The 21,360-nt window shown below is 48.8% G+C and overlaps 1 protein-coding gene across 1 annotated transcript; it reads left to right on the top strand.

Annotated features, from left to right (window-relative positions):
• Window positions 1-21,144, top strand: LOC138634918 (von Willebrand factor D and EGF domain-containing protein). Its single transcript, XM_069722131.1, is given in 33 exon segments — window positions 1-100; window positions 3,896-4,080; window positions 4,289-4,517; window positions 4,754-4,819; window positions 5,059-5,291; window positions 6,737-6,826; window positions 6,916-7,057; window positions 7,447-7,664; window positions 8,387-8,460; window positions 8,563-8,839; window positions 8,996-9,198; window positions 9,377-10,281; window positions 10,581-10,717; window positions 10,812-10,973; window positions 11,066-11,170; window positions 11,893-12,007; window positions 12,972-13,189; window positions 13,191-13,262; window positions 13,340-13,559; window positions 13,637-13,774; window positions 14,169-14,582; window positions 14,988-15,158; window positions 16,067-16,858; window positions 17,257-17,352; window positions 17,461-17,556; window positions 17,857-17,952; window positions 18,173-18,268; window positions 18,574-18,669; window positions 18,977-19,072; window positions 19,255-19,350; window positions 19,524-19,619; window positions 19,869-19,966; window positions 20,630-21,144. Coding segments are annotated over 33 exon segments (6,153 nt in total). The 3' UTR covers window positions 20,651-21,144.
• Window positions 21,145-21,360: the final 216 nt, after the last annotated feature.

The following is a 21,360-nucleotide window of genomic DNA, read 5'->3' as shown; positions in this document are numbered from 1 at the left end:
ATGGTCTGTTGCGCATCGGTCTCGGTGCGCCTGTCGTCCTCTGGATATTTACGCATCGCGCTGCTGTGGCTCGTGCAATTAGGGGCGCTCGCGCAACACGGTAAGTGGATGTGCAACTTTTTTTTTTATGGCTCAAACTATCTCTTGTTTAAACACAGCAGACAACATGAACTCGTGATGCATCGTTGGAGTTCTGCAGAAATGATTGGAGATGATTTTCACCTGTAAGATTGGAGACATTTAGAAGTGAAGCAGATAACTGATGCAAACCCGCCTCACATTTATCACATTTCTTTACTTAACAATGAAGAACAATGAGAACATCTTGCCTGTTTAAAGCTGTAGACTCTGCAGAGCTGCACTCCCACCACTCAGCTCCAGACCTTTAAAGACAAAAGAGCAAATCTGGTCACTTACAGAGAAAGAAACAAAACAAGGTATTATTAGCGGTGGGAAAAGGACTCTGATCCTTTACTCTCCTTTAATTACAAACACAGTAATTTCAGAAAGTCCTGCTTTGGATGTACACACGTTTTCCTTTTTATTGCAGCGGTTAATATCTACTTTGCATGTCTATTATAAGTGGGAATGTGGAGTCTGTTAGCTAATGTTCACATCACTTCAGGGAGATAAAGTCCTGTATGTATGCAGTTTTATTCACAATTACAATTTGGAACAACTTCAGAAGAAGTTGGAGAAAATAATGATGTAAAAACAACATAAATAAAAGGCATAAACTTGTTAAAATAAACAGAAATAATTGAAACAAGATTTGAAAAGTTATTACATAACAGAATACACTTGTGGCTCATTATGATCCAGTCAACAGCTTCATGTACTGCTTTTATTTTTACGTCGTGTTCAGGGTTGTTTTGTGTTGTTTTTCCTCTAATTCTGCTCTTTTCTTTCTGAAACGTGGTCATAAATTTAAAAAGAGAAATATAAAAGCTGCACTGAAGTTTAAAAAGTCACATGTAAGTCTCCCAGATGTCAGAATTGAAGAGCATCAGATTGGGTGAATCAACAAGAGAACATGTGAGAGCTGTCATATATATTTTGTCTTCGGGGCGTCCCAACGACAGATCAAAGCACGCGATCGTAAACTTTAAGGCGGCCCATCGTAAAATCAAACTCTGAGGGTCCTGACACAGATTTGCAGTAAGAATAACACGTATTTCTGAGTCTACCGCAACTCCCAACTCCAGCAGACACAGTTGGTTCCTGCCGTGAAAAGAAACGAAATGTTGGTTTTGAGATGACTTGAAAAAGAAGCTGTTTTTTTTAGGTAACACCTAAAACAGCATTCAAACCTTTCTTCATGATCCAAAGGTCTCACTTTGATGTTGTGTTTAATGCGGTGATGCAGTTGGAAAGAAACCTCTTTTGGTTTGACGTGTTTTGTTGGACTTCAGTGATTTACGGCGTGTTTGGGGGAGAAAACACAGAATACAAACACAAATGTTTGAGAAAACTCAGCCAGAGACCTGAACACAAATAAAAGAAAACGTGTGCGGACGACACCTGATCAATGATCTGACTCTCAGATCGTACATGTCCATTTGTTCTCCAGTCTGGTTTCCCACAGTTCATCGTGGACAGACCTCAGACTGTTCACACTGTGTGAACAGAATAGTTCTGCAGAGCTGTTTCTGTTTGTAACAGCGTACAAACCTTCAAAGAGGCAGCGATGCACCACGAGGCCTCGAGTCTGCAGGAAACATAGAAGAAGAAAAACAGAAGCTTGACTTTAGCATATTGTTTTTCTTTCAAATGCAATGGGCCAGAAGCAGCAGATGTGTTAGGAGCAGCAGCTGAGGCTCAAGTTAAGTTAATGTCATGAAATCACAATTATGTGGACATAAATGACCAAAAGAAGAATCAGGGAAACACCAAGACGGTTACAGTCCATCTAATTACTGTGGAGACGTTTCAATCTTCATCCTCTGGACACTTTGAAGATCTGAACCAAATGCTGGAGAAAATGTCACAGGGTCACCGAAAGCGTCTGCACAACATCTCACGCTGATCCTTCTTGTAGCTGTTGAGGTATAAATTCACATTTTCCACCTGGTCGGGACAGAAACTCGAGGTCAAACGCAGTGAAGATGTCATACAAAGTAAAGCATCTTCAAACCCCGTTCTTAAATGCAGACGAGTGTTTTAGCGTCTTAAATCACGAAAGCATCTTCATGTTGCCTTCGGCCCTCGGACCTGACGGACGGGCTGACGGACGCTGACGGACGGGCCCTCTGGGGAAAAGACCCGTAACCCCAGTGGTGTTAACACCACGCTCTCCCAAATTAATCTTCTTTCCTGAGAAACTGGAGAATCCCCCTGCAGAGCACATCTGGGCTGCTGAGGGCCTCCCCACCCCCGGTGGGATCTCCTCCCCCCCAGGTGCCGCTTCATTAGCTCACCCCTCCCCTCCGGCTCTGTAAACTCATTAAGCCGCCAATTGGAACAGTTTAGCCAGCAGTCTCCCCAGTTGTCTTCCTGCATGAAAACCTGGTTGTTTGAACAACCTGTGACCTGGGATCTTGTCGGCGGAGCTTCCAGACGAGGCGTACACTAAGACAGGCGGCCGTGTAAACAAAAGCATCTGCTTTAAAGGGGCCGTCGACACGAACGCCGGCCTGGAGGACCTTGTTTGGGCTCGGGATCACCGGCAGTAACTTCTCCATGTCCATTCGTGGCCTCGACGGTCTAAATACCCTCAATGTTTGTTTCCCCCGATGTGACTTTGCTCAGCCGCTGCAATCAAACAGGGCGGAGGGAGCCGGTGTCGTCCTCGGGCAGTAAAAGAACGACCCGTTTAGGCTTCTTAACAAAGACCTCTGTTGACACCTTTGGCCCATTTCACTTCACAGATGTGGGGTTTTTGAGTGTGCTAGTGTGGAAAACAACATGTTCTGCTCAAGTAATTTCCCCGGTTGTTTGGGCCTCCAGCTGCAGGCGGTGTTCACAGGTCTGTCATGCGCCAGTGGTTTTAGCGTCCTTTCCCGGGGCGAGTTAAGAGAGGCGAGAGGCTCACAGGAATGTCTGTTATTCTTTGCAATTTAGATAACCTGCGGGGGTGAAATGATCCTTCCTGCTCACCACCTCAACACAGAGGAGCAAATTGTACACCTCGTCTTATCACCTTTATCTTCAAGGTCCCTCGGCGGCTTCTGAAAAAGAAGTGGGAAACAATTGCAGCAGCGCCGAGGTCTTCATCTGTTGTTTCTGCACTGGGTCGGACTGTCTATGAACAGCTGATGGCTCGAATGGGCCTTAAATCCTGAAGAGAATCTGTGTGGAGCATCAAAAAAAAAAGAGAGATCAAATATTTTTCACCGGAGATCACCTGTCAATCAAAACGCCACACTCATTGGTTGGATCAGTTATTGTACCTGAGGAAAACTTAACTGACTTCTGTTTCAGTACACCTGCTAGAAACAACATTGACACTCACAGATAATAATTAACGTCTTCAACGTCTAACGTCTGGTTTTATCTTAAAACCTGGTTTTAAAATCCGCCGCTGCCGTCCAGGTAAACGTTCCCCTCTGCAGTCTGCCGAGGACAGACAGACGTTCACGTGCCGATTCCCACAACGCGGCGAGCTGCTTTGTTTAGTCCGTCCTCTCGGCCCGTCCGGGACACGTCTGGGACACATCTCCCAGAGATAAAGACGTGACGCGATTCTTCAGCTTTCATTTCCTGGAACTCAAACACAATGAGTGAGATGATTTCAGGTTGGAAAACGGGCATTTTTAAACGAGGGCAAGCTTCCAAACAGATTCAAGTTTTAGGATTCTCATCACAACTACAGTGTCTGGAGCTTTTTGTGTGAGGCACGTGAACCAAAAGAAAAACTGCTGAGGTTCAGTCTTCTTCTTCTCCACGTTGTTCTCAGCTCCAGAGTGCTTCCCAGAAGGCCACCAGACTCTGCGTGATCCCCGTCGCAGCGTCGACTTCGACTCCACGGAGATCCAGAACACGGCCATCCAGGACCTGATCTGCGACCACTCGCTGTCGTCGGGCTGGTACAGATTCTGGATCGACAACAAGCCGGCGGAGATGCCGACCACCTGCGTTGAGGTAAGGTGCCAAAAATGTCAGGCGAGTCCCGCCGTGGTTGTGTTTGTGTCTTTAATCTTCCATCTCTGTCAAAAAGTAGCATCAAACATCCTCCGCCAATGCAAACACCCAGCAGGTTGGTATAATAAGCACCTTCGGCCGAGGTGCCGGGTATAATAGCACCTCGCTGCGGCAGGTAATGACCGTTTCTGTCGGCGGCCCCTTGCAGATGAACCGCTGTGGTACCCAGGCTCCGGTGTGGCTGTCGCTGAAGGACGCCTCCCTGCCGCGGCCCGGCGAGGTCCGCCAGCTCTCCGCCTGCGCCACCTGGCAGTTCTTCCACGGCAGCGCCAAAGACTGCTGCCTCTTCCGCATCCCCGTCACCGTGAGGAACTGCGGCGACTTCCTGGTCTACTACCTGCAGCCGACGCAGGGCTGCATGGGATACTGCGCTAAAGGTGGGTTGCTCTGCTTCATCGTAAAGGTCAAAGGTCACGTGGGATTGTTCTCCTGGACAGTGTCCGGTGTGTAGTTGAAAGCTCCAGAAAGAGATAGTGAGGGAACCTCGAGTCGGGAGGGTTTCCTACATTAGTGATGTGCATGAAAGAAGCAAAAACTTAAATTACACCAATGAATCGTGGTCCGTTTTCTGGCCGTCATAATAAGAAGGTATCTGATGACTCTCCTGTTGCAGTTGCTCCAGATTTGGGACCCAGATTCTGCCCACCGGGACAGGTGGAAGTCAACGGTCGATGCAAAGGTACGACGACATCGGTTGTCCATGTACGAAGAGGCCGAGCGTGTTTTTGGAACCGACTTGCAAATGAGTTTCTTTGATCTTTTTTTTTTTTTTTAAGAGAAAAAACTGCTCAATTTCTGCTCCAGTAATTGTTAAAAAGCAAAAGGCCTGTGATTGTCAGACGGTGGGGAGGGTTTTACTTCACGCCTTCGAGAACAAAGTATACATTTAAAAACAACGTAATTCACCGCTGTTTCCAGCTGCCGTCCCGTCCCTGCCCTCGCGGCCGGTGATCACCCCGGAGCTGATCGGCAGCAGCGTCCACCTGAGGTGCTCCTTCGTCCCGCCGCCGTGGAGCGAGACGCTGGGCTTCCAGGTGGTTTGGGCCAGATACATCGGCCACAGCATGAAGGCTGAGATCAGGCAGGAATCCACGCCGAAGCCCTTCTCTCTGGTGGAGATGGATGGCGTCCACTTCAGGCTCGGAGAAACGGTAATTCCTGCCAGACGGTGCCGGAGGTTGTTTTTTTTGAAGGGGGGAGGGACGGGACATGTGGAGGGTTTGACCCTCTGGAGTGGGCAACGTAAGCCATGGATCATGCTGACCTCTCTTTGGCTGAGTTCAGCCTCACAAAGCAAAGACAGAGAGGCAACGTGTGTCATATCCAGTTAAGAGAAGGCAAGAGGAGGGCGGGGAAGTTAAATCAGTTGCAGGTTGGGAAAGCCTCGCTCCACATGTGTCCCATTTCAACCAAACTCCATTCAGGTCTGCACTGTGAATTCCAGCCAGGTTATTTTCAATGGAAATATATTCATCAAAGTTGTTTGTTGTGTTGGTTTCCTGGGAGCTGTTCCCGCACAAGGACACAAAGAGACTAAAAATGTTTGAATTGTAGAAAATGCGATCATTGCAACTGGTGGTTTCCAACTGGATAGCATCGGGTCAGATGTTTGGAGACAGAAAATCCAAATTTTGGGGAGTTCGTCTCCTCCTGTCCTTCTCTTCTTCTTCCTGGAGAAAACAACCATCGGTTGACATTGGCAGTCTGAGTCTGAATAATGACTGCAGACTTCAGAGTAGTTTTTCCTTCTCGTACCGCCACCGATTACAACTCCTCTCCCAGACGTCTTTAGGTGATAGAAAGAATGTGTCACAGGACCATTAGCCATTTCTTTTCAGTCCAGGATGAAGGAGGTAGGAGAGGAACTGCCGGCGTTTGAAGAGTTTCGTGCCACTGATGTTCGAAGTCTGCGGGCGGGATCACCGATCGTAAAACTCCATGTGAGCAGCAGGGAAACAGGAAGGAAACCCAAAGGTTGATGGGAAATGACAGCGAAAGTTCAGCGGAGTTTCTTTCCTCCAGTCGAAGCACCGGCCGCTCCGCTGCATTAGAAGTATTATAATAAGTGTTAGTTTTAACCTTCATCTCTGCAGCGCCGCCTCGTTTCTACGCACACCAAACTGCTGACGGCTCTCATTTCCTGCAGAAAGCAGGAAACACGAAGTTATTCGATTTTTGACTCGACACTGAGGTGATGTCACTCTCAGTGTTCGTCCTGCAGCTGCGGACCGCTGCCATATTTGGACGGTGGGGTCGTATTGTCGGGTCTGGGCTCGCTCACAGGGCTCGTCTTTAACGCGTGTTGATGCAGCAGCTGGGCGGGGTCAGAGGTCATCTGCGAGTGAGTTAAACGTTAGTGCTGTTTGAGGCGAGGATCAGAGGGGCGCTGCGCTGTGAGCTACACGGGGACATGTTTGGATAAATCACAAACACAGTGACAGCTGGCACCGTTTTTATGACCGTACAGAGCAGAAATGTTCGGAGCTCCTTCGCTCACAAATAGTTTTGTTACACAAACACACAAATAAACTTCTTATCTAAAACTTCTCTTACTAATTTACAGAAACTTAAAATCATGTTGTTGTTTTTTTTTCAGTTCTCCTGCAGCGTGGCGACTTTCAGGGCAAACTCCAGCTACACCAGATCTACTCCCAAAGAAAGTGAGAGTTTCTACGCTGGTCTGAAGGTACAAATTCTCAACTCCATCCTCCACCAGGAGGAGAAGTATTTACGTAAACAAACCTTGTAGAGCTGAAACCTTTTTCTCCTCTCCAGTTTTCTCCAGATTCGCTCCACATCGCGGAGAACGGTAAGGAGCACGAGGTGACCGTCCACAGCACGGTGCCCATCCCCTGCTTCGGCCCCGACCTCGGCCACCAGTGCGGAGTCCCCCTGGCCCTCGGCGTCCTTGACCCAGGTCAGACTTGCAGGAACCCTAACCCTAACACAGTCTGAGCATCTTGTTAAACTGCTTGGAGACACAAAATCATCATTTTGCAAGTGAGCGCCTGCAGCCAACACCACAGACTCCTTTCAGCGATGAACTGGCTGTTTCGCTCCGAAAACAGTGATCAGGAGCTTTATGACCTTTAATGTCTCAGTGAATGAAATCAAAGCAAAAACTCCTCAAGGTCCAGCCTCTTGATGATTAAAGGATAAAGTTGTCATCTTTACTAAATTTCCTCCCTCCGCTCTCATTCTGTACATCATCACATTAAAGCCAGCTCAGGAAGGCCTTATTACAGTCCTGCAGGCAGCTGCGTGATGTCTGTTGACGCTACTTTACTGCCGTGTTGACGCCTACAGACAGTCTCCAACGTGAGGTCCCAAACGTGGCGCTGTCCGCCTGCCGGGTGGAGCTTCTGCCGAACCCCTGCAGCGACGGCAGCTGCGGGCGGGCGAAGTTCTCCGTCACCGCTGTGACCGATTTCACGCGCGACGGTAACCGGCCGAGTCTGATCGGCGCCGTGCCCGAACCCGGTGCACCCCGGCTCTGGAGAAGCTATGTCCCAACATCCCTCAAAGTAAGTTCAGCACCAGAAACCTGTAATAAATGTGAATAAATGTGAATAAATGTGAATAAATGTGCGGGCCGTACGGGTTCCAGGGATCTCGAGGATATTGGGGGTCTTTAAGGGCTTCTCAGTGGTCATCCAGGGCTCCTCCATGTGGAGGATCGGTACTCCAGGAGAACAGGAATCCGAGGCATGCAAGTTAAATGTGGCATGTGGTGCTTCTTTGGTCACAAGTAGATAAAAGTGGTCCCTTGCACAGAACACGGTCCCGACAGGAGTTTCTGGACTCCTTGAGGACGTCCAAGGAGCCCTTAAGGAGTCCTCAAGGAGGCTTTAGTGGCGCTTCGGTGGATTCCAGGACTCCTGGAAGGACTTCAGAGAGCAGTGTGATATAATGATAAGCATTACCTTAATTAGAGAATCTCAGGACGACAGCTCCAATTACAGGTTTCTCTTTCGCACTGTTGATATATACACACAACTGTAGGGTTCTTTATGAAATTGGAAGGAGGCGGGGCTTCAGGGAGAACAGAGAGCTTGTTTGATGGTTGGCCGTGATGTTTAAAGAGCGCCTTACGTAGGACATGATGTCAGCCCTGCAGACAGCGTGTCTCGGAGGGCGAAGTCACAGAGGAGTTTCCCATCTGTGTTTTGGGAAAACATCAAAGCCCAAGGTCAGCGGGTCGGAGGGTGCGGCCCCCTTAATCTGTTCTCATGACCTCTGCCCCCAGGTCGTGGTCCAGGACGTTCCCACTTCCATCTGCTACTCTTTGACTGACCCGCATGTCATTACGCTAGACGGCAGGTAATATAACTCCTTATTGGTCATCGGGAGTCATTAAATGGCCATTTAAATGACGTTATAACGCCGTTCTTCACCTTTGATGAGCTGAGTTTATATCGGCAGGCGTTATGAGAACCACCAGACGGGCACCTTCGTCCTCTACCGGAGTCTCTCCCGGGAGTTTGAGGTCCACTCTCGTCAGTGGGACTGCGGCAGCCGCCACTACTCTGTCGCCTGCAACTGTGGCGTCGCGGTGCGAGAGGGGAACGAGGTCGCCGTCTTCGACATGTGCAACGGCCAGCCGCAGGAAAGCAGGCCGCGGCTCGCCCTGAAGACCCTCGGTGAGAGCGAGGGCAGCCGGGTCAGAGTGCAGGAGTCCCACCAGGGGAAGAAGGTCACCGTAGGTATCCGCACATTTTGACGCTGGTGTAGATCTGCCGGTTTTCTGACTCTCAGATGCTTTATATAAACTCGGTGAAGAACGCACAGCTGTTTCAGGTACACTGCGGGAGGACACGATGTTAACTGGCCGCCGTGTGTGACTCTCCTCTCGTAGTTGATCTTTCCCTCCGGGGCCTTTGTTAGGGCCGATGTTGGCGACTGGGGGATGAGTCTGTCCGTCCGGGCGCCCAGCGTCGACTACGGCGACACTCAAGGCCTCTGCGGCACCTTCGACCGCAACGGAAACAACGACTTCCACGGCTCCGACGGCACCTCTTATGGTCCCGATGACCTGCATCGCTTCATAGAGGACTGGAGGTCAGTCTGTGACAACAGCTTCAGACCTAATACAGCTGAAATTCTACAGACTTTAAAGTCTCCACAACGTTATTTGTTTTTTCTTTTGTGTGTGTGTGTGTGTGTGTGTGTGTGTGTGTGTGTGTGTGTGTGTGTGTGTGTGTGTGTGTGTGTGTGTGTGTGTGTGTGTGTGTGGTAGGATCTCTCCTGGTGAAAGTTTATTCGACAAAACGCCTCCCGGGACAACACAGGAGGTGAGGAGGCCTTTCTGCCAGTGCCAAAAAGGATTCAGCTCTTCTCAGCATGCTGGCAGAGGGATGAGGAACTTGTACAATCCTTCCGCTCACTCCGACTGCGTAGCATACGATAATGTGGATTACACATCCGTGTTCCCCTCCATGGACACAACGGTGGAATACATCGAGAGCCCGGAGAGAGAGGAGAGCGTCCTGGACACGTCTGCCTTCAACAGTCACCCTCTGGAGAGGAGGCACCTCTGGCTTCGTGGCGAGAACGACCAGAACGGCGGTGCCGAGCTGGCCGGTGAATTCAGGGAGGATCTTCTTCTTTCCGTCGACAGGCCGAAGAGACAGGCGGCATCTGAGTTCCGGCCTGTTTTCGCAGCGCAGAGCCTCAGACAGGCCGACCTGGACAACTACGCCTACTTTTTCCCGGAGGATCACCTGGCGGAAGCTCGACCGGAGGCGCGACCTCGGTGGCCCACGCCGAGTGGCCTGACCTCAGCCAAAGCCCTGGAGGTGTGCCAGACGGCTCTGGCCAACTCCACCGTCGGTGCGGTGTGCCGGGGGCTGCTGGGACGCCGTCTGGAGGAGGCGGTGGATCTCTGCATCCTGGACCTGCAGCTCAAAGACGACCTGGGCTGGGAGGAGGCGCTGCTGCCGTACCTGGAGAACGAGTGCGAGAGGAGGCTGCTGGAGAACCGGACCCGGCGAGCCTCGGAGGTATCCGGTCCGCCGGGAGCGTCCGGGGAGGTGGTGACGGCGCTGCGCTGCCCCAACTTTTGCAACGGAAACGGAGAGTGTACCGAGTGGGGCTGCCAGTGTTATCCCAGCCACAGCTCCCACGACTGCAGCCTGGCCATCAGTTAGTATCTTCAGACAGCTTTTCAACTGGCAAAGGCCATTTACCTTCACTGTTGAATCAGAAAAGCTCTTTATTGATCACTATGCAAAGATGACTAGACGCTAATTTAACATCGGAAAAAGAAAAATAGAAGCAAATCCCTCTAAAAGTGTTATTAAATTACCTGTAAGTCGCTTAAAAGTCTTACTAATACGGCTCTTTTATCTGATCGGCTTAAAAAATGATGAATACCGCTCATCTTAAACAGGAGACTGACTTGTAATTTCCTCACGAGCCAAAGATGATCTCTCCTCTGACAGGCCAGCCGGTCGAGATCACAGATTTGGAGAACAGCGGACTGTGCGACATCCGATCATTCGACTGTCGCAGCGTCCGGGTCTTCGGTCTGGGCTTCGTCGACTCTCCTGACCTGAGCTGCCACGCCACCAGACTGAAGGTGAGGAGAGGGGAGGTCACGTGACGGCCTGAGAGCCCCTCAAGACAAAAGTGGTGATTGTCTCTTTCCCGCTTCCTCTGAACTGCTCCCACAGTACATGAACAAAGTTTGGGTTCCAGGCGAAAAACAGAGGACAAAAGTCACGTTCCTCAGCTCCCGGGCGTTGGACTGCACCGTGCCGTCTCTGAGCAACACGGCCGTCACCACAGAGGACTTCCTGATGGACGACAAGCCGTACGCACGCTGGGAGATTAAGGCGAGGCTGCTTCTCAGATCAACCTGCAACTAAAGCTATTTCTTCCTTTACTTCTTCTTCTGTGAAGCTCTTCGTCCTCTTCTCTGTTCCAGGTGACCAATGATGGCTCCCAGTACAGCCAGGCCAAGGTGCTGACCATCTACGACGGCGTTTGCCAGGTCTGCGAGGCGTCGCGCTCAGGACTCTGTAAGTTAAAGGTAACTCGCGCACAAAACAAAAGGGAACAATGAGTTGTTCATCTCCTCCACACACTGAAAATGCTGTTTTGGGCTCCTAAATGCTAACTTTCTTATTTCCCGACCGCCTCGACGCACGTGTAGATACACATGTCATTTTCTGGAGGATGCTAGTTTATTGTCCACGTGACAGGAACAGGTCACTTGTTCAGAAACCCTCGACTCTCCCGTGTTTGTTTAATCTGAGTACAGGAAGCGGATTGAGGAGACAGATGTGTTTCAGGGGGTGTTTAGCGCAAACGTGTGGTGAAGCGTTTTATAAGCTCTGTTAAAGGTCTGAACAACTTGTAGCTGGTTGAATGACTAAAACAGAGACGGTGTGATTCCTCCTCATCCTCCCAACACGCAGCCGCTGGCTCTTTAAAAACTCTACCTTCATTTAAAAAAAAAAAAAAAGGCACAGAAGGGGTCCTGTAGTTACTGGAACTGCTTTTTATGGGAGTGCAGATAGACAAACAAACCAGACAAACAGCTGCAGAAAGACGCGCATGTGTCTGCCAAAGCTGATCCAAATTAAATTAAGCAGAGATGCAGCAGATGTTTTTCAGAGAAAAATCACCAAAAGGAAAACAAACAGCTGGAAAAAATATCCAATTTCCAATGTTAAAACATGTCAGCATTTCAAAACAGTGAGGAGGCAAACGAACCCTTGTCGTCTGGTGTGCTCTGTTTGTGTTGGCCAGGATCGGACGTGCAACATCGACGGGATGTGTTTTGCAGCAGGAGGCTCCAATCCCGGCAGCCCGTGCCTCTTCTGTGACCCCGACACCTCCAAATTCACCTGGTCTGTGAACCAAGGTACAAACACCTGACCGATCTCATCCATCCGCCTCAATAATCCCTTCTTATATTATATTTGCACACTGTGGACAGTCTGAAGCTGGTTTACTGCTGCTACAGTATAAAACGGCATTCACAGGTATTTTCTACTTGACTTGCAGCTCAGTAATGATGAATAACAACAGGCAAAAACAGCATTTATCTTACCGTATTAGTGCAGTGGGAGTCGCTGTGGTAGCTGTCAGACTGCGGACCTGTTTGTCTCCATTAGCGGATCAAAGGAGCGGAGGTTTAGGTTTCCCAGCATGCCCTGACCTGTCGCTTAGCCACTGAGAGAGGAGAGAGAGAGGGGGTGAATCACATGGTTGGTTTCCACAGAAGACAGCAACAGTCCAGTGTAATGAGTGACCGACTCAGCACGTCCATTTGTCTCAAGTTCTGCCTTAAAACTTCAATCTTTCTCAAGAATATTCCTGCAAACGCAAACTGTTGCAGCAGATAATAAGACGCCGTAAGACAAATCAAGTTGATTTCTGTAGAATCCGAGTGACTGACTTTTTTGCTTGTTAACCAGCACGCGGCTTCTCGTCGACTTCTTAACATGTGACCGTCAAGCGCCGGCAGGTGTTTTCTGGGATTATCATCACTTTCTTCTGAGTGAACGTCTGCGGGGAATCTCAGCTGAAGATGCAACGTGATCTCGATGTAACGGCCGCTGAGAGCTGCGCTTGGAAAGAAAACACGTGTGTTTACAAGGATTCTTCCAGGAACAGCTGGGAGGAATGTTTTTAGCATGTCGAGAGTTTGCTTCAGTGCAGGAAGCGTCTGTCATCAAACTCTTGTAGCTGAAGAGTAAAATAAGGGGGTGGATGGAGGGGGGGGGGGTGATGTGATGTTTGTACACAGAGATTCAAGTCATCGCTCCTTTGAGATGTAATCGCAGGTCAGTGCGCTCTTTGAGTTTTTCCGTCTGTGTTTTCAGTCAACGAGCCACCGGCCTTCCACCGACCTCGAGGAGACCTGCGGACGTTTGCCGGGGAGAATTTCGTCTTCCAGTTTTCGGCGTCGGACCCAGAGGGCTCCGCCCTCCTCTTCCAACTGGAGGAGGGGCCGAAGGGGGCCGTCCTCTCCCCGGCCGGCCTCCTCATCTGGAGGGTCCCGTCACTACCCGAGGGAGGAGGACGACGAGGAGGAGGAGGAGCGACAGGCGAGCCTCTCCTTCCGCTTCACGCTGTCTGACGAGTGCAACGCCCAGAGCACCTTCACTGTGGAGGTCGAGTATCTCGGTATCTGCATAAATGTGCAACACTTTAAAGATGAATCCCTTGACGTTTGTCCTGTGTAACGCAGATGGACGTGGTGCCGTGCGGCTGCCGCAACGGAGGCACATGTGTGACGAACGTGAACTTCCCGGCCGGCAGCGGGAGGTACCTGTGCGTCTGTCCTGACGGGAAGCAGGGACAACTCTGCGACGAGGACGTGGACGGATGTTTGTCCGGTCCGTGCACGGTCGGCACGTGCGTCAACACGGCCGGCGGGCACAGATGCGAGTGTCCTGCAGGGCTGAGAGGTAAGAAAATAATGTTTTCTATTAACCGCAGTTATGGTTTATGATCTGAGAATCAACTACGTGTGTGTGTTTGGCAGGCGTGACGTGCCTGGAAGACATCAACGAGTGTGAGAGGAAGCCCTGCTTTCCAGGAGTCCAGTGCTTCAACAGCTTTGGCTCCTACGCCTGCGGCCCGTGCCCCAAAGGGACGCTGGGAAACGGGACCACTTGTAGCGGTGAGCGTAGGCAACCGCTTAAGTCGCTGTGAAGAGAGGAAATATTGAAACACGGGTCTGCCAAGTCTGGTGTCCAGAGATATGAGACGGTCAAAGATCATAAAGTCTGATCAGTCGCTTAAAACCCAACAAAGATGGGAAAAGTCCATTTCAGTCAAGATGTTGGAGAAGTGTTCGAAAATCAACTCCAAAGTCTCACAATGACGATACCTGTTTTTTGACCAAGCTCCTGTTTCTTCTCTGTACCATCTCCATTTATTTAATCCTTTCCTATTATTTCAATACCACATGAGCCATCTTGAAGCTGAACAGGAAATATATCCAGATGAGAACATCAGATAAAGGTGCTACGAGGCCATCCAGAGCATAATCTGTGTCTGTCTTCATCCAGCAGTCCTCAGGCCGGCCACCACCTCTCCCACATCTGGTCCTCGTATTACGGTCCACAAGGCGCCAGATGTTCTGCCGCAACCACCCAAAGTGAAGACAGACACTCTCCGGAGGATCTCGAGCGGTAGCTCCCCGCAGACGGGTGCCGAGGCGGGTTCAAGAAATGACCCACAAACAAAGACTTGGAGAAGGACTCCGGGAACGATCTCCATCCCGAGGCTCACCGCGGCAGAACCCGGCACGAGCATCGCGGCAACCGTGTCCCAAAGAGAGGAGAAAACTGGAGGAGCAAATCCATCCGGGACCAACACGGACGCTTTGAACGAGGCCTCGGAGATCCCACGAGTCAAACACAACCAGACGAAGATCGGCAGGACTTCTGAAGTGACTCCATCAGAAACAGGCAGAGCGGCTGCAGGTCGGCACAACGTTTACAACAGACTGCACTTACTGTCACTTTTGGAGGGAAATACAAACGCAGGTAGACTTTAAAAGGCAATACTCTGTTGTCTAGTCTTCATGTGATCTAATAATCAGTGCAAGAAAAATAAGATCAATCATTATTGTGACTATAGATGGTGCTCAGAGGTGTTTTAGGTCCACAGAAAGGAATAGTTTCTGCTTTTAAAGAACTTTGTCGATATTTAACAAAATACTGCTTCAGAAAATTAAATCTTGAATCTTTCCTTCTTATCTTTGTATTGTTTTTGTAGAGCTTTGGGGGATGTTGATATTTGAACTGGTCCAAGATAAGAACCTTATTGTGTGAAGACAGATGTGAAGTAGCCGCAGCAGAGCCGTGACCACAGTTTGTGTCTCCCAGGATCCGCTCCGTCTCCGGCTGCCAACGTGTCGGCTACGTGTGCCAGCCGGCCCTGCTTCCCCGGCGTCCAGTGCATCAACCGAAGGCCGCCGCACGTCGGCTACGTCTGCGGCCGCTGCCCGCCCGGCCTGTACGGCAACGGTCGCATCTGTATGAAGAACTCCAAGCGAGGTAAAAGCTGCTTTTCCTATTCTTCTTCTTCTCCGGTCAATTCACAGATGTGTTTGGCACGAGCTGTCAGGATGTTCAAGTGTTATTTTCAGTCCTGCAACAAGATAAAAGAGTGAATGAATGAAACGTTTTGCTGCCTGTTTGTTGTTGTTTTTCAGAGACGTTTGAATCCCCGCACACATTGTGAGCTGCTTTTAAACTGTTTATTTTGCTCTGGTGATTTTCTGGTCTCTTTGATGTTGCCTTAAGTGTTTTATTTTCTTGATTGGAAGGAATGTCGTTTATTGCAGCAGATAAATCAACGGAAGTGGTTGGAGGCCGCCCGAGTGCAATAACCACCTTTGTTACTCAGCTTTCTGAGTCAGCGCTCAGCCGCAGAGTTTCTCCAGAAGATTGCTTCATGTTATTTCTCACGAGAGGAGCAGGAGGGAAGGAGGGACCCTAACAGATCAGAGGAGACAGTTTCATTCCAGCTTAAATCCCTTTACTGTGGATTGTGTTTGACTGGAAAGTCACAAAACGAGACAAAGTGTTTGTGCAGACCAGTTAGTGGGCCTCAAATAAGATGGGAGTCTTAAATCACTTTGCAATGCTTTCTGAAGAGTTCTACTCAAATTAGAGCCAGTAAAAATGATTTATTTTACATTTGATCTGATGAACACTGTAGGAAGTCAGCTGGATACGCTCACATGTGCATTTGACATTAGAGCAGATAAACACACTAAATGCTTTGTTCTTGTATTCTTTGTTTTTTTATAGGATAAATAAAGTCTTTATTTGCGCAGCATTGCTTTAACTACAGCTCCAAACACATTACTCCTGTAGCTCCTCAGGATCCCTGAGTTATGACCGGACAATAACTGCTTGAAGGGTCACAGGCACTGACGTGACCTCCTGTCTTTCTTCAGCATCCAATCATCTCCCTCAGCAGCAGACGCTGGGTAAATCCAGCAGACCCTCGCACGGCGGCAGCAGCAAGGTCTCCCAGCTCCACCTGCCCCACCTGCCCACCAGGCACGGCATCAAACACATGTCCTCCTCGTCCATCACCAGAACGCACCGAGACAACGCACCGCGCCCGGCTCCTGCATCGGGGAGGGGAGGCGGGACGGGGAGGAGGGAGGCGCTCGCCGCTGCTTCCAGAGATGTTCCCAGGACGTCGGCCGGCGTCCTCCGTGTCACTGCAAACACTCACGTCACCCACCGGAGGGACAAACCCGAGGGAGCGCCGCCTGGTGCCACACCGAGGAAGGCAACTCTACCCGCCCCTCACTTCTCCACTGAGTCTGGCGGAGTGACCCGGCCCCAGCTCAACCACGTGGCGGCCACCCAGGCCAAACCCTGGACCCCTCCGAGACACACCCTCCCGCTCACCGCGGCCCTCACCGCTCTGTCCTACTCGCCGTCCGAGTCCGAGTTCTCTGCAGACGGAGACGAGGACGAGCCCGGATCAGAGATGCCGCAGACGCAGCCGGTGCTGACACTCACGACGCCGGGCAGGACGGTGCACAGCTCCCCGGCGCAGAGAGCTTCCTCCGTCCGGCCGTGGTTCAGGAGTGGCACGACGGCCGACCGACACCTGAGGACCTGCGCCGACCGGCCCTGTTTCCCTGGAGTCCAGTGTGAACCGGCCGGGGACGGGGGCTTCCGCTGCGGGAGGTGTCCTGTCGGATACACTGGAGATGGACGAGCCTGTCAGGGTGAGAAATGTCATTTATACATGACATGCAACTCGAGAACTACGTTATTCAGGACAGCTGTCAATCAGGACGACATGCAGTCTTTTTATAACATCTAATAAATAATCAATAACAAACAAATTAACAGCTTGAGCAAACATCAACGTGACAGGAAGTACTTCATATGGCAGAAACCTTTTTGATTTTTTTTAGTTTGGCTCATGTTTCATCTACTAATAGTGTGTGGGCGGGGCTTATGCCCTATACTGCAAGCAGCCACCAGGGGGCGATCCAGATATTTTGGCTTCACTCCTGAGGGGCTGTCAAGTCTGTCTTTATATACAGTCAGAAATGAATGGAGCTATCAGACTAGATTGACAGGTTTAACGTCTCCATGGCGTCCCCTGCTGTATCTCCAGCTGTGTGCAGGCACACGTGCGGTAGGAACATGGAGTGCGCTGCGCCCAACACGTGTCGCTGCAAACCAGGTTACACTGGATTCAACTGCCTGACAGGTAAATCAGTTCATCTTTAATGTACATATACGACATCTACGTGTGTATTTGATTGTTCTAAATGTATTTCTGTCAATATTTTTCTTTGTTTTTCCATATATTTATTAGCAATCTGTGATCCGGAGTGTGTGAACGAGGGTGTTTGCATCGCTCCAGATGTGTGTCAGTGTGTCAGAGGTTTCCATGGAGAGACTTGTCAGGAAGGTAAAGTTTGCTTGTTTTTTTCCCCCTCATGAAGCTTTTAACGACACTCTTGTTTTATCATTACTAAATAAGTCCTTTTCTGAAAGCTTTTGTTTCATCCTACGAATCAGAAACTTCAGTAACAGCTGATGAATTTGTTTTGATTTATTTAGTTGCTCCTGAAGTTATAAAACTTGGTGTAAGTCTTACAACTCTTATGTAGCTCAAGTATCAAATATTCACACACATTTCAAACAGACGGAGGTATTTAATGAATAGGATGTTACATATTTATGATACATGAATAAAATGTCCCTGCAGCTCTGTGCAGGATACCCTGTGAAAATGGAGGCACCTGTGTGGGACTGCAGACTTGTTCTTGTCCTTATGGCTTTGTTGGTCCTCGGTGTGAGACGAGTGAGTAATCTATTTTCCATAATAATTACTATGGTTTTAGTTGTACTTGTATTTTTAAGTTTCACTATCTGTGCTTCATTTTCCCCACGGAGCTGTTTTCTTAGTCCGAGTCCCTCTTATGTTTCCCAGCTGTTTCTTTGCTTTATATGGATCCGGCTTGAACTGGTGGACAAAGATTCTCTCCTGTAATAAATCCAGTTTTTTGTTGGTTTGATCGTAGTGGTGTGTAGCCGTCACTGCCACAACGGAGGCCAGTGTGCGTCTCCAGACGAGTGTCTGTGTGCGACAGGCTGGACCGGACCGTCCTGTGAGACTGGTGAGGTTTTTTTTACTCGTGCTGAGGGTTGTTATGCTGTGGGAGGTTTCGGGGTCGGGACCAGTTAACTGACAACCGGTCACAGCGTCGTAGTTTAGTTTGGCCCAGCGAGGGCTGCTCCCACTGTCCCGCAGATTTGATTCCAAACCATTTCCAGGGTTAGAAAACTGCTTTTCTAATATCATAATCCCTCCAGGAATTCAGTGGCCGTAACGTCCTCTGGATGATGGAAACCAGCTGTTTTGTGGTTGCACTCACCTGTCGTGGCTTCTCTCCTCTTCCTCCTCCTCCTCCTCCTCCTCCAGCTCTCTGCTCTCCCGTCTGTCTGAACGGAGGTTGGTGTGTTCGTCCAAATACCTGCGAGTGTCCTCACGGTTTCTACGGAGCACAGTGTCAGAACGGTACCAGTCAGCCATCAGTCACTTGTACTTCCCTTCCTAGCACCTGACACTTTTTCCACTCATCCCAAGCCATCTTTATTTATTATATTTATTAGTTTTTTTTTGTTGGTATATATAGTTTGTGTGTGTGTATTTATTTATTCACTGCTTTTATTTGTTTCTTTATATATACGTATATTGTAAATTTGGTCTTATTGTGTGCACCTTTTTGTGTTTCTTTGCTGCTGTAACAACTACGTTTCCCCACCGTGGGATTAATAAAGTCCAACTCTGAACACCCCGTGGTTGTTCTGTCTTCCTCCTGCAGCCGTGTGCAGCCCTCCCTGTAAGAACGGCGGTCTGTGCATGAGGAACAGCGTCTGCTCCTGCCTGCAGGGATACACCGGGAGACGCTGCGAGAAAAGTCAGTGCTTTGCTCATTTTCCTTTATAATCCTACTCTACTTTCTTTCTCCTCTGTAAACATGTTTACATTCAAACAAGAAGAGACCAAACTACAAACTCAAGGTTTAGTTTGAGCTCGGGGGAATGATTTTAATGGTTGATCGGTCTTACAGAGTCTCTCTTCGTCTCTCTTCGTCTCCAGGTGTGTGTGAACCCATGTGTATGAACGGCGGCAGGTGCGTCGGTCCAGATGTTTGCGACTGTCCGTCGGGTTGGCGAGGGAAGAGATGTGACAAACGTAGGTGCTGTGATACGAGAAAGGGATCAAAATTCTTCACATTTACAACAACCAACGGCAATATAAACATCTCATCGTGTATTTATTGATATTTGACTATCAAACGTGCTCGTGATGCAAAAAACGGAACAAAACGCACCACAATAAAGTCACCGTCTCGTGTCGCCTCTCAGCCAGCTGCCTCCAGAAGTGTCTGAACGGAGGCGAGTGTGTCGGTCCAAATACCTGCCACTGTGCTGCAGGGTGGCAAGGCATGCTGTGCCAGATCCGTGAGTGTTACAGCAAAACAAACACACACAACCTCTGTGACTCAATGCGTGCACAAAGCTGAGATTGCCTGAACACTGAAAAGCTACTCAATGAAGTTTCACATCTTTTTTTAACCCAGTTTTTGTTGCTGTTGACTTTGCTGAGTTCATGACACTCTTCATCGTTACAACTGAGCTGAATTTAGGTGTAAAAAGAAGATGTTTCACCGTTTACCCTCCGACTGTGTGTTTGCTTCTGTTATTTCTCAGCTCACTGTGAACAGAAGTGTCTGTACGGCAGTCGCTGTGTCCGACCAAACGTCTGCGCCTGTCGGAGTGGATACTCGGGGTCTCTTTGCTCCAAGAGGGTAAGCAGGACCGAACGTGGAGCCTTACTTTAATGTAAAAAAAAAAAAAAAACTTTTTCTATAAGTTGGACTAAAATTGTTCCCACGTGTGAGTCAGAAGACTTGCACATAAAGAGACATGGAAACACGTGAAAAATGCAACCACAGATTTATGGGCTCTGTGTGAACACTGCAGTGATCAAAGTAAAATGTTGTTTTGGTTGTAAACCTGCTGTTTTTCTGTGCAGTCCAGCCTCACGATGCGTTCACATATTCAAAGTGAAATTTGATTTGAAACACTGAATTTTATAAACTATATTTTAAAACTTACCAGTGACTTTAGCCGTTACAACTTCCTTTGTCCTTCTCAGCTGGAGCAGATAACTGCAGGAGAAAAACAAGAAAATAGAAGTTATTCATGTAAATCTTTTAGGTACCACGTACAGGACATCAGCAAGCAGGAGGAGTCTAAAAGTTATGACATTTTAACGCAGGATCAGAGTGGGGACATATCGAGCAGTAGAAATGTTTCAGAATACTAAAAGACACTGAAAACCAACAAAAAAACAGGAAATATTATCTGAGAGAGACTCAAATTCACAGTGAGAAGACAAAATAACACAAAACGGAGGCTAACGAGTGTATCTGTGGGATTACACAACATATAATTTCTTGTTTCTCCAGCTTCCTATCGCACATGGCTGACATCAGCTGACCACCGGCCGACACCAAACAGCGGGAGCTCAGTCAGCTCTGATGAAACCTTCAGAGCATCGTGAAAACAAGAACTTATCGTCTGACTCCAGGTCAGCTTGAGCCGTGCTGAGCATCAAAACTACAATCAGGGGACTAAACTACATCAAGGAGGCAGATTATGGAGCATTTTTTTCACAGGCTAGTAGTTTCCCTCTGATACCAGTCTTTGTGCTAAGCTAACAGTTTGCTAGTATTAGTCACACAGATATGAATCTACTCATCTGATTTTAAGTTTGCCAAGAAAGGAAGTCATTATTTAATATCTCAACATTATAAAATCTTGAGTTTTGGTATTTCATTCCTTGATGAAACTGGAAATGCCTCCCATGTTCAGGTTTTTCCTTCACAAACCCAAACCTCTGTAAGACTATTTATTTATTTGGTTGTTTTATATTGTCGCATATTTTCTGTTGTATAATGGGTTATTTACTATCAAAGCTTTGTTTATGGGATGTTTTGTAAGAAAATAAAGATCCTTCAGAGGTATTGTTTCCATCAGTTTTCTTACGACGCAGCAACGTTTGCTGAAATTGCTCAGGTCGTCTTGTGTGATCGATTTTTGTTCACCTTCACTTCATCCCGTTGTTTCCTGTGATGCCAAACGAGTTTTCCAACCTGTTGTAGAGCATTTCCTGTTTCGGTGGAGACATTTTGAACTT

Source organism: Brachyistius frenatus, unplaced genomic scaffold (genome assembly GCF_029030835.1).
Source record: "Brachyistius frenatus isolate BFR_SWC_R1_liver_20210118 unplaced genomic scaffold, ASM2903083v1 Contig_282, whole genome shotgun sequence".
Taxonomy (NCBI): domain Eukaryota; kingdom Metazoa; phylum Chordata; class Actinopteri; family Embiotocidae; genus Brachyistius; species Brachyistius frenatus.
This window is presented reverse-complemented; position numbering and strand designations above follow the sequence as displayed.